The sequence below is a fragment of the Eschrichtius robustus genome, chromosome 7, assembly GCF_028021215.1.
Source record: "Eschrichtius robustus isolate mEscRob2 chromosome 7, mEscRob2.pri, whole genome shotgun sequence".
Lineage (NCBI taxonomy): Eukaryota > Metazoa > Chordata > Mammalia > Artiodactyla > Eschrichtiidae > Eschrichtius > Eschrichtius robustus.
Window position 1 is genome coordinate 84,248,506 of NC_090830.1, and position 12,497 is coordinate 84,261,002.

Sequence of the window (12,497 nt, forward strand, 5' to 3'; positions counted from 1 at the left end):
TTTTTTTTTTTTTTTTGCATAAAAGTTTGCCTATCATACACATGGTTCTGCATCTTGATTTTTTTTCCATTTAACTATAAATTTTGGAGGTCTTTACATATCGATTCTTACCTGATGATTTTTATTTAGTTTTCTTTTTACAGCTGCATAGTATTCCACTGCATGGCTGTGCTCTAATTTATTTTTCAAAACCTCTATTAATGGACACTGGTGTTGTTTGAAATCTTTGGTTATTACCAACAGTGCCCTTAATGAGTAACCTTGTAGACATTAATTTTATACACATGCTACTATTATCCACAAGAGAGATTCCCAAAAGTGGGACCACTGGGTTAAGGGCTACGTGCACTTATAGTATTGATAGTTACCATCAACTTGCCCTCCACAGGGGTGGTACCAATGAATACTCTCATCCTTTAGCCTTGCCAACAGTATGTTGTCAGACTGTTGTTTTGTGTGAGAAATAATATCTCAGTGAAAATTTAAATTTTCATTTCTATTTATGTGTGAGATGAAGTATTCTATATATGTTTAAGGGCCTTTGGTATTTCTCTATCTGTCTGTTCATTTCCCTTCCTGCCTCTTCATTGTGTTATTGGTCCTTTCGCCATCTGTTTCTAGGAACTCCTTAAATATTAGGGAAAATATTAGGGATGTTTTCTTTGTGATAAACATTTTTTCCCCTCAGTTTGTCATTTGTCTTTTGACTTTTATGATGATGTTTTCTGTCATGCAGGAGTTCTTGATTTTTATGAGGTCAGATTTTCTTTTATGTTTCCTGGATTTGGAGACATAGTTAGAAAAGCCTTCTTCCTCTTGTGCTTTTTTTTTTTTTTTAAAGGAGACATATAATTTGTCCTTCAGGCCCAGAAGACAGAGCTGCGTGAACTGTGTTGCAGTCTGGCTCCAGGCTCGCTGTGTGTGGCTGTCAGTAGAGGAGAAGTGACACCCACAGTGTGCCGCCTTGGGTGGAGCAGGGGGACCAGGGACCACGCAGATGGCAGCGGCAGACCCAGGCACCAGAAGCCATGCACCAACCTCCTTCCTGCGGCTGCCCCATGGAACAGGTCCCCGTGGCCTCACTGCTCTCAGCACTGGGGTGCTGGCACCGGCGGCCGGCCCACGCTCGCCCAGTTATGCTGGGGGCAGACACATTGTTGATGGGAGAGAGTTCCAGGTGCAGGCGTGAGGCTTCTGACCAGGTCGCCTCTTGGAGCACTTGGTCCTAGCATTGATATTCTGGGGAATCAGATTCTCTGCTTAGAAACAGAGGGACAAGAGTGAACGAATTTTCCTTGCTGTTATTTATGACCTCCTCTTGCCTTCTAAGGAGGATGAGTCCTAGAAACCAGAGGATATTTTTTTCCCCCTGAGCACAGTTGTTTATCGGGGAATGCAAGTGTGAAGGAAGAGGCTGGGGCAGGGCTGCAGTGTGCTGCTTCATAAAGAAAGAGGCAGAGCACCTGAGGTTCCTGACAAGAGGGAAACCCTCAAGGGCGGATACAGAGGAGCAAAGCTGGCTGGTGGGGGGTTAAAAAAAGCCTGCAGAGGTGGCAGTGGGAAGCAAGGGGTTTGGAGCACCGGCTCCACTGATGATGGCTTTAAGCTGTTCAATGGAACCTCACCCTCTGTCTTTCTTATTGCATCTTTTCTAAAATCTACATTGTTCACTACTGTGTGTGTGTATGTGGATTCATGTTAGGGCAAGTAAAAATAGGAGCTCATTCTGGGGTTTGCCAGGAAGCGCTGGGCTCAGCATCAAAGTGTTTGTCGGTGCAGGGGAAATGCAAAGACGTCGTGACTTCGTGCTGACGTTTATTTCATAAGCGACGATGACAGTGGTGGTGAATTCTAAATGCCAGTGCTATTAGGTGGACAGACAGCGATGACAGTGTGAGAATTTGCCAGGCTGCTGTCACTCAGGTGGAAGGGTGAAAAAGCTGTGGTTGTTCAAGCTGGGCCCAAAGTCTGCTGAAGCTCTATTTTCATCCCACGCAGCAGTGCCATGTGATCTTGCTGCATATCACCTCAACACACAGTGGTGTGTGTTGTTATGGGGCACGTGCTGTCAAACCCTTACTGGGCTTCATGTTAGTGTGGCTCTAGTACAGCGGGGTCTCACTTGGCCCCGTCTCTGTATACGTTCAGAAGCCACAGTATAACAATTAAAATCTGGGCTTGCTTATGAGAAAATGTCAAAAAGCATCTACTTTCTTACTCAGACCTTCTTCAAGTGCCCCCGTTCATCTCCCTCCCAGGATCTTCAATTCCACACCCGCTCCTCCAACAAAAGTCAGCCCGGGCAGCGACTCTTTTCCTCCCCTCTCCCTTTCCTCTGTCCTCTTGCCTCTTACTTCTTGGTGGTGAAGCTCAGCCGTTTCCAGAGCAGACTGAGGCTCTTCACTGTCCTGGTTCTGCCTCATAAAACATGGAAGGCTAGCTGGCCAAGCCAGGTGTCCCCTTAGACGGCAGGGGTGGGTGAGACGGGGAGGGGCAAAACCAGAGTTCTCTTCAGCGCGGGTTTGGGGAGGGCGGAGGACACGCACATATTAATAATTTTGCTCCTATTACGTTACGATCCTTCTTCATAGATGCTGATGTCTATGCCCTGGCCATTCTAGAGGGCAAATATGCCTTTTCTCTCCCTCAGACATCCCCTCCTATCCTATTTCGCACTTGCACCTGCGTGGCTTTTCTTCAAGCTAAGTGACAACAGTTTTCTTTTGGGAAAAACAATAACAGCTGGTACATTATAATCTGCAAAGTGCCTTCAAGTACCTGGACTCATTTAATCCTCTCCACAGGCGTGAGTGTGGGCGTCGGGATTGTTCACTCTCACAGTGGTCTTCCCCACTCCCTCCCCCTCCTTCTTTCCCCTCTCTCGCCCTCCGCTCTCTCCCTGACTCTCCCACACTGGGTCTCTGTCTCCGCAGGACTTGGGAGCGGCCCCTGTGTCCTGTCTCCAGAGAAGTCATCGTCCGCTGGTTTAAGGAGGAGCAGCTGCCTCGCCGAGCTGGCTTTGAGAGGAGCACCAAAGCCATCGCCCCCTGGTTCCACGGTAGGGTGGCTTTCTGGATCCCCGGGGCAGATCATTTCCACGTCTCAGCCTCCCTCTGGGGGCGGTGCGGGGTCCTGAAGGGCCGCCACAATCAGAGGAGTCAAGGACTTTAGACTCTGCTAATTCCACTCCGGCCCCGCAAAGACTGGCCGGTCTCCCAAGGCTAAGGCTCAGCGCTCCTGGCTCACCTGCTGGGAGTGGAGTAGAGAGAGGTCCCATGTCTGTCCTGTCTTTGCTCGTTGAGTGTGTTGAGCTCAAGGCACAAGCTTTGATTTCCCCAGGGCGTGTGCTGAAACACCGAGTGACCTTTGTGGAGATGGTCAGGGACCAAGCACAACGTCTGTGAGCGGGAGTGCAGGGGACTGCAGGCCCCAGGGCTCTGGACGTGCACTGCCCTCTGCTGGGAAGGGAGGAACATGACCCTTGCCCACTGCCCTCACCGCGCAGCCTCCTTGGCCGTCCAGGGCTCCTCAGCGGCATCTCCGGTCTCCGCGTGGGGCCTGGTAGGTGTGTGAGGCCCCTCAGGGCCTGATGAGTGAGGTTAACCTGCGAGCAATGAGAAAACCCAGCCACACGAGAGGGGACGCTAGCCTTTCCGGTTAGCCGAGGGCTCAAAGGGGCCAGGGCCCTGTGTCTTAGGCATCTCTGTATTCGGCCCTCACCTCTGCTTCTTACCTGCTCAGGGATCAGGTAGAGAAACGCATCCAAGACAAATGTACCCTCTTTCTCTGTTGCCACTGATGTTGAGTTCTTCACCTCAATAACATCCCCATTGTGTCAGTCAGATTGTGCTTAGTTATGCTACAGTGAGAAATGATCCCAAAGTCTCAGTGACGTCTGCCAGCCAAGACTCATTTCTTACCCATGTAACATGCCCAGTGGGAGTTGGTCGTGAACTTTAATCTGGGCCTCAGACAGAAGGAGTTGCCTCTACTGGAAACGCCAGTGACCTCATGACAGAGGGAAAAAGAGGGGCATGGCCAGCGACACACGGGCTCCCGGAGCTTCTGCCTGCAACTGACGTATGCCATTTTTGCTCACATTTCTCTGGCCAGAGCCAGCCTGGCATCTGTGGTGTGGACAGTTTGGAATGATAATAGAACCTGTTAGGACCACCATCCACTTTCAGACCCCTTCCTTCTCCTGGGCCTCCACAAATCTAACAGAAGGATGGGGTGGCTCTTTATGGCTCAGAAAGTCGACAGTCGACGTTCATGTGTGGCCTAGCGGTGTGTCCCGGGGATTCCCTGCCTCTGACCTCTGTCCCTGTTATGTGTCCCTGTAGCCCCTGTGAGAGGTTCCATTTGCATCACTGCTTTCCTTTTCATTCGTATATTATCATAATCATGGAAGCACAAAACTAGCATCTTGGGCACCTGCGTAGTGCACCTTAATAGTTCTGTCACGGTTGGGGTTTGTCAGAACCACAGGCTGCTCTGCTGTACTTGTGGCAGCCAACGGAGAAGGCACGGCAGAGGTGCTTACATTTATCTTTAGCTTTATTTTCTATCCTGATGAAAAAGACATGTAATTTTTATATTGTCACAGAAGAAACAGAGCCATGGTTTAAGTCTCGAAATTTACGTAACTGATTTCGTGTTCTTCTGACAGTTCCACCATAAAGCATGCAGGAACGTTGCTAATCCGCGGACCAGAGCTATGTGTCAAAGTTTTCACTGATCTGTGACAAGATGAAAGGAAAAGGCTCACGTGTGGAGGGTGGCCAACTATCTTTGCTTGGAAAGGACTGTGTTGTACTCGAAGATGATATCCTCTCCTCAGTTTTAGTGTTAAAATGTCCTGTGTCTTATGAATTGATGGTGATAGTAAGCAGTAGTTTTTTTTTATATATTGCCTTTGCTCAGAAAAGCAAAAAGGGAGCAGCCCCATGTTGGTTTCCACACTTTTTACTTATACCTAAAATCCCAAAGTCTGGAACTCCTGGTATGGTCCAACTTCTCTTCCAACGTAGCAATTCCCTACAGCATCCTTGGTGGGACTCCCCCATGTTGATCTGTACAAGAGAAGAAACCTCCTGCCCCACAGGCTAATTGTCAGGGAGTCTGCTGCAAGTTGGCTGGGGCTCTGCTCCCAGCTGGTCTTGGCTGGGCATCTTCGCTGGGGCGGCTCTGCTCCGTGTAGCTCTCAGGCTTCTCCTGGGACTGGCAGGGTAGCCCAGGCGTGCTCTTCTCAGGAACCAGACAGCACGCGGCAGCACGCTAGGCTCCAGAAGTCTAGCCTCCGAACCAGCACGCTGTCACTTTCACCTCATGCCATTGGCCACAATATGTCACAGAGTTGAGGCGCTGGGAAAAATATTCTGCTCCTTTCGTGTGAGGAACTGCAAAGCCATGCGTCAAAGGGTATGAAGACAGGGAGGGGAGGAGAATTTGAGCCAATAATGCAATCGATCGCAATCCCAATATAAATCTTTTCTTTCTTGGGGAAAGCATTCCTAGTTAATTTAGATGGATTTTAGATGCAGGTTGAAAAGGACTACTGTGACCTCTATTTTCTTCCCTTCTATCAAACATATTTGGATGTGTCAAGGTCTAATCCAAAGAATGATATAGACAAGGAGTCTGAAGATCTGGGGCCCCCCCCTAGAACCTAGCAGCTCTGTGACCTTGGGTATGTCCTTTAAATTCCCCATCTGTGATGATAACATTGACTCCACAGGATACGTATGAAGATCAAGCCAACAAATGTGCTCTGTCCACCATAACGAGCCGTTGGCATGAGTGCTGATGCACTGAGGTGGGCCACTAGAGACCCCCACCTCCCTGGGGAGACAGTTTGGGGAAGTGGGCTCAGAGCACAGAGCGGGAGGGAAGGAGGAACTGGCTTCCCGCGGGGACCATGGGGTTCTTGATAAAGTCCCCACTGTTAAAAAGAGAGAGAAAATGCTAAAGTCATTCCTCGTTTCTCCTCGGTTCATTATTATGTTCCAGACTTCTGGTATACAAAATTACTCCTGAGAAAAGCTAGTGCATATAAGCTTGGCTTTGGGGGGAAAAAAATATCTATTTTTGGACTTCAACATGTATCTAAAACTATTAAGAATACCCCCTGTCTGAACACTGGCTCAGTCAGAACCCATTTCTTTTCCTGAGAAAAGACAACAGTCTAGAAAACAGTCACACTTGGTCCGTGGTTCATTGTCCTGGCAGCAACCCACTGGCTGTCTGCGACTGTAGGGCTTGGCGGGGACTGCGGCTGCGCAGTGGATGGTGGAGCTGGGGCTCCGGAGTGGATCTCCTGATGGCCTGTCCTGCATTCAGGTGGGGTGTTCACATCACGCCTTTTCTGACAAGCACCATGTAGGTGGTGCAGCCTGCGGGGGTCCAGCAGCTGGGGGTGGCTTTCCGTGCAAAGCAGAGCTCCTAAGTGGAATGGGCACTGCTTCCTACCTTCCCATGCTGCGACTTCAGGGCACACGTGGAGGAGAGGAGTGTTGAAGGTCCCAGGGCTGCAGGGTTCTAGGACGGGTCCCTCCCTTCGGCCTCCTTGTCCACCTTGCTCGTGACCACAGCGCATCCGAATGTCTTTGAAGGGGGCCGGGGCGGGGGGGGAGGATGTAGAAGTCATAGCAGTCATTTTTAGTGATTATTTGGGGAAATGTTTGTCTTGCAAAAGGGGGGAAGAGAGCCACTACTCCCCAATCTCTGGAGTCCTGTCTGGAGAAAGGGAGATTATTAAAGGGGCTTGGGGGCTGGGAGTTCTAAAGAGACACATTTCACTTCAATAGAAGAAAGATGGTTGCAGCTATTATTGGGCAGCAGGATGGCTATTGGACTCCTCAGATGGGTGGCCCGACGGCCCTTGAGAGCTTTCTCTCCCTAGCATCTGGGATGCAGTGTGATTCTGCTGGCATTGCCCCAGGACCTCCAAAGTTTTGTCAGGCGGTCAAGAGAATGGGGAAGGCTGGCCAGGGTGTGAGGCTGGCCACAGAGCAGGCGCCCGGGCGGGAGTCTGCGGGCTGTGGAGTGAGGTGTTCTTCTCCCAGTGACTGTTGTGCTTCTTCGCCTTATTTGTGTCTCTGTTAGTGATGTTGTTTGTGGTCCAGGAACTGAGGCACAGCAGTGGGCACCCCATCTGGATGACCCTTCCGGGAGTCCTGCAGGGCGGCTGCCCCTAGGAGGTGGGAAGGATTGTGCCTGGGGAGGCCGGGGCTGAGTGGGAATGGGGTCTCGCTCGCTGCGCCCCCCACCCCGGTCCCCCACAACTGCATGCCCTGGGACAGCACACGTGAAGTCTTGCGTGTTTGCCTGGCTGTGTAGACGTGCGGAGCGGTTTGACGTGCACCAGCTCACAGGTACTCTCAACCTCTCCTTGAGCTGGTCATGGTTAGCCCTTTACAGATGATGACGCTGATGACCAGAAAGCTTGAGAAATCACCCTTATTCACCCAGCAGGAAGCACGGGAGCTGGGACAAGATGCAGGGCTTCTGGACCCCAGTTTTTCTTCCTCCATTCTGGTGGCCCCTTGAATATGCCGCTAGCCAGGCAGGGAGATTGGGGCGAAAAAGTGCCTCCTCTGGATTCACAATCTCTTACTGTATATTCACTTGAACTTCTGTTACGCACGGCCCGAGTTCTTTCTTTTAAATCTCACCCCTCCTCAATCCGTGGGCCTTCCAGAGCAGAGCTGCCACTGGTCTCCTGGCCCAGCTTGAGGGAAAATCTGGGAGTGCCCTGTTTGGTCTTTGGGGTCACTCTCAGGAGCTAGAGTGTCTGGGGCTGCGATGGAGGGAGTGAGCCAGTTAGGCTCTTGTCCTCGGCTTTCAAGATCAGTGGAAGGATAGGAAACTACGTGAGGCTTTGGAACCTGTTGAGAGGTGGCAGCCAGAGTGGGGGACCCGGGTGGTGTGGACCCAGGCACCAAATCCATGTGAAGCAAGGACTGAAGAAACCAGGGGTAAGAGAAAGTAGTGGTGGTGTTATAAGGGTTACATGTATAATATTTATAAAGTGTTTAGAACTTGCAGTAAATGCTTCCACTTGTTATATGGAATAAATAAACATGGTAGCCTTTGGAGATGCATACTGGGATTTGAAGCATGTAAATGTGGCTTCATACCCTTAGGGTATGCCACTGCTATCACTTGGAAGTAAAGAGAAAGATGACATCAAATGACTGTTCACAAAAGGAAGATGGTACATATTTAGCCTTCCCCACAAAAAAGTAAAAGTCTGAATTTTTTTCATTATAAATATGATACCCATCTTGAAATTTTTTTAAAAGCTGTGAGGGGTAACACATGGGTCATTTGGAAGGACGGTTAGCATGTCACGATCCATCTCGTCAAGTCAGATTGCTAATTTTCCTTTCCTGAGCAGAATTTGGAATGGAAAATTTCCACCAAATCTGATCCCAAATGCAAACATTTCTAAAGAATAAAAAAAGTAGGTCAGTTGACCTACTTTTCTCTTAAGTTCTTGTTTAAGCTGTTCCAACTAAGAAATAAAGGAATCTTTTTCCTTCTTTTTTAAAAGGATTGTGCACTGGCTATAGGGTATCAAAAAAAGATTACAGAGAAGAGCGAAATTATTTTTTTGCTTTAGGAAAGCATTGACTGTAATGGTGTCCCCAAGATTGTAACTCTTTCCTTTCTGCTCTCTATAATTCCATGTTTCTGATTTCAGACCCTTTGTGTCTTGTCTACCTAACACTTTTAGTTTGGATGTTTTGCTGAGATTGTTTTCTGATGCACAGGTGTGGGTAACTAAACTGTGTGGGAAGGGACAGGGGTTGGGGGACCTAGATGGCTTGGATTTGATAGAAGTGATTTTTTATTTTCTATCGGGATTGAATAGAAGCACAGAGTGACAATCAACTTGATTTCTGTTGATGTAATTGATTTAATATACTTCTGACAGTCTCATCATATTTCTGGTGGTTACAAGAGGTTCCTCCTACCTTGCTAACTCCGGGAAGTTTCTATCATAGGTTAGACCCAGGAAACTGCCTTTAGGTTTTTTTTGCTCTGGGACCTGTAGGCTACTTTCCCACCAATCCCCAGCCCCCAGCTCATCCCAGCCCTGGCACCCAGGGCTCCAGCTCATGCCAGAGCCCTTGGCCTCACATTTTTGTCATGACAGGCATGGGGTTGAGGTGGAAGACTTGGGGTGGGTGGCACAGCTGCTGTCTTCAAACCACTAATGTCCTCAAGGTCAGTGGCCTCAAGAAATGGAGCACCTGGTGAAAATCAAATCACAAGGTGCTGACTTTGGTTCAGTCTGATCATCTTTTTAGCAGTTAGCTGTTCTGAGATGGAATAAACTACCTCCAGGAGCTGGGAGCACCCACTGCTGGGATGTGTAAACAGAGGCCAGATGGCTCTTCAGTCAAGACAGTGAAAGCGTGGGTTGTCCAGTCTGATGGGGATTAGATCAGATTACATGACTTTTCTCCCCCCACCTTCCCACTGTGAGCTCTTCTTTCTCTGTTTATCTGAGAAACAAATATGGCGGCTTTGACATTTGCTAGAGAATAAAGTACGGTCACTACAGTAGTTGAGGAGCTTTCTGGAAATGACTTATGTAACACTTATGCTTAATTATTAAAAGTTTATTAGACCCAAATTACCTTCTGTTTAGTTTACATTCACATGTCAGCGTCACTTGCTTACAGCTTTCGTTTAAAATAGTGATGCTGCTTTTGGGTGTTGTGATTCACAGTCCCCCACATCAGCCCCCAGGAGTGCACGAGGCAGGAGGGTGTCCCCTGCTTTAGGATTCAACCTCCTGGAAACACTTCCTGCAGGGGATCAACGTGGCTTGCAATTAACGTGTGTTTTCTCCTGTAATCATCACAAATACACTGTCAGCCCCCTGCAGACAGTAAGGCATTACCAACATTTCTGTAGCCACATTTCAAGTTTATTTAAGTGTACAAAGAAAATGCACTTTTATTTTTCTATAATTTCTCTGATCTCGTGAAGTTATCACCAACCCCTTCTTCCCTGCTTCCAGGCCGTGTCCTCTGCATGGGGCTGTGTCTATCTGGAGGTGCCCAGAGGCACCACTTGGACTGATGGCATCCCTGGGAAGGGGGTACCTGACCTGGTACCGCTCCTCCGTCAGGTGTGCACTGGTCTGTATCCCCGAGGTGTGGTTGGTTGGCCTCATGTGTGGGCTCACACTGGCTTTTATGTTTTACCTGGTAATTTAGTGACCATTTCCTTTGTGCTAGCTTTGTGTCCAGTAAATATCGAACATCCAGTATCTCATTTACCCTTTGCACAACTTTCTGGAAGAGGTAATAATACTAGCAGTTAGGTCCATGGTGCTTACAGTATGTGGGGCCCTCTTCTAAGCACATCACATACTTTAACTTCTTTTTTTTTTTTTTTTTTAGAAATTCACGTTCTTTTATTTTATTTATTTATTTATTTATGACTGTGTTGGGTCTTCGTCTCTGTGCGAGGGCTTTCTCTAGTTGTGGCAGGTGGGGACCACTCTTCATCGCGGTGCGCGGGCCTCTCACTATCGCGACTTCTCTTGTTGCGGAGCACAGGCTCCAGACGCGCAGGCTCAGTAATTGTGGCTCACGGGCCCAGTTGCTCCGTGGCACGTGGGATCTTCCCAGACCAGGGCTCGAACCCGTGTCCCCTGCATTGGCAGGCAGATTCTCAACCACTGCGCCACCAGGGAAGCCCTAACTTCTTTGATGCTCATAATAACACTGTGTGCTTGCTACTAGCATTAGCCCCATTTCACAGATGAGGAAACTGAGGCATAGAGAACTGAGGCCACTTGCCTGCGGTTCACTGTTAGTAAGTGGGGGTGGTGGGATTCAAACCCTGGTGGTCTGGCTCCACAGTCCACGCTCCTACCTGTGACGCACTGTGGCCTTGCTGCCATCTCAACGTAAGGAACTAGAGGCTCCAAAGGTTAAGAAACCGCCCTGGGGCACGCAGTGCCCAGGAGAGTCAGTTCCTTCCCAGTCCAGGATGTCTCCTTGAGGATGAAGAGATGGCTGTTCCTTTAGGAGACATCCAGCCATCTCTGGGCCGTGGGGCCAGCTGTTGCAGCTGCCATGCCTTATTCTTGGCTGGGGCAAGTGTCTGCTCCTCCTGCAGCTGGGGCCACCTCCCATAGAATTCCTGAAGGATGCTATCCCAGTCTCCACCATAAATGCAATAAATGGAGTCCTCATGGAGTAAATGCAGTGAATGGAGTAAAACAGGGAGTTGTCAGAGTTTGGGGTTGTTGAATTCCCTGGGCAGGGGCACCAGGGAGCAGGCTCCCTGTGTAAGGCAGTTAAATCATTTGTTGATTATTCATATTAAGCTCCTGTTGTCTGTGAGACACTGTACTAAGTACAGGGCATGTGGTGGTGAACAAAACTAACTTCCCTCCCCTCATGGCACTTACATTCACTTGCAATTAACAGAAAAAATATTGTACTGATATGCTCAAAAGAGAATTTATTGGCTTATGTGACTGGAAAAACCCAAACATCAGGCCAGCTTCAGGCTTCGCTTGATCCAGGGAGCTTAAGTTTTTAGCAACTGGCCTCTCTCCATCTCTCAACTCTGTTGCTCTCCATGTTGTTTTTATTCTCAAGCAATGCATCAGCCTGTGGTTGCATGTGTGCATTCATTCTCCTAGGTTCAAATCCGGCAGAGGATAGGGCATACTTTTCTCTCAAATAATTTCTGGTATTAGTCCCAATATTCTGCCTTGTTGGCTCTGGTTTGGTCACATGCCCACTCCTGAACCAGTCACCATGGGCAGAGGGATGAGCTCTCTGATTGGCTAGGCTTGAGTCACACGACCATCCCCAGAGCAGGGACGAGTCCATCCCATTGCAACTGTATAGACCGAGTGGGATGGTGTGGCCTCCCAAAGGAAGCTCACCATTCTCTTGCCAGAAGAAGGGCAAATGGTCCTGAGTGGGCAAGAGCAATTGATGTCCACCATATCGAGGAAAATAACTGGCCTAGTGGAACTCACAGTAAGCGAGACTGGCATGAATCAAATAATGAATTTATGCTTCCAGTTGAGGTTAGTGCTACACAGGACCCTTGTGTAGCCAGTTTCAGAAGTCGTTTTGCTGGGTGGTTGCAACCATGTCATGAACAGCGGCACCAGTGATTTGAACCTGGCATGTCAGCTTGGAGCAGGCAGTCATGGGCGTGGAATGGGGCCTCTTGTGCATAATATATCTGGAACCAAGATGCTTGTCCAGAGAAACACTTGTCTCAGCAGTTAACTGTGGCTAAATTTCATCTGGAGTTATAAAAAATGAAGGCATTTGAACTCATTCATCACAATCTCTGTGGCTTTAGGATGCTCTGAGAAACTGTCCAGAATGAAGCGATTAATAATTCCAGCCCCCTTAATGGAAAGTACGGCAATAAGAAAGGAAAGTCACAAAATTGAATGAGGAAGGTAATGGAGGAGTTGTTGGCCGGTGAGGTGTAGCTTTGGT

General features: G+C 48.7%; 1 protein-coding gene across 2 annotated transcripts in view; it reads left to right on the plus strand.

Moving 5' to 3' along the window:
* SH2D4B (SH2 domain containing 4B) overlaps window positions 1-12,497 on the plus strand; it is an 80,048-nt gene that overhangs the window by 53,102 nt on the left and 14,449 nt on the right. For both annotated transcript variants that reach the window (XR_011074493.1, XM_068547996.1), the window contains exon 6: window positions 2,934-3,058. Coding sequence is in view for 1 of the 2 variants with exons in the window: in XM_068547996.1 (XP_068404097.1) it covers window positions 2,934-3,058 (125 nt within the window). In the remaining variant the exon portion in view is untranslated. The remainder of the gene's footprint in view (window positions 1-2,933; window positions 3,059-12,497) is intronic.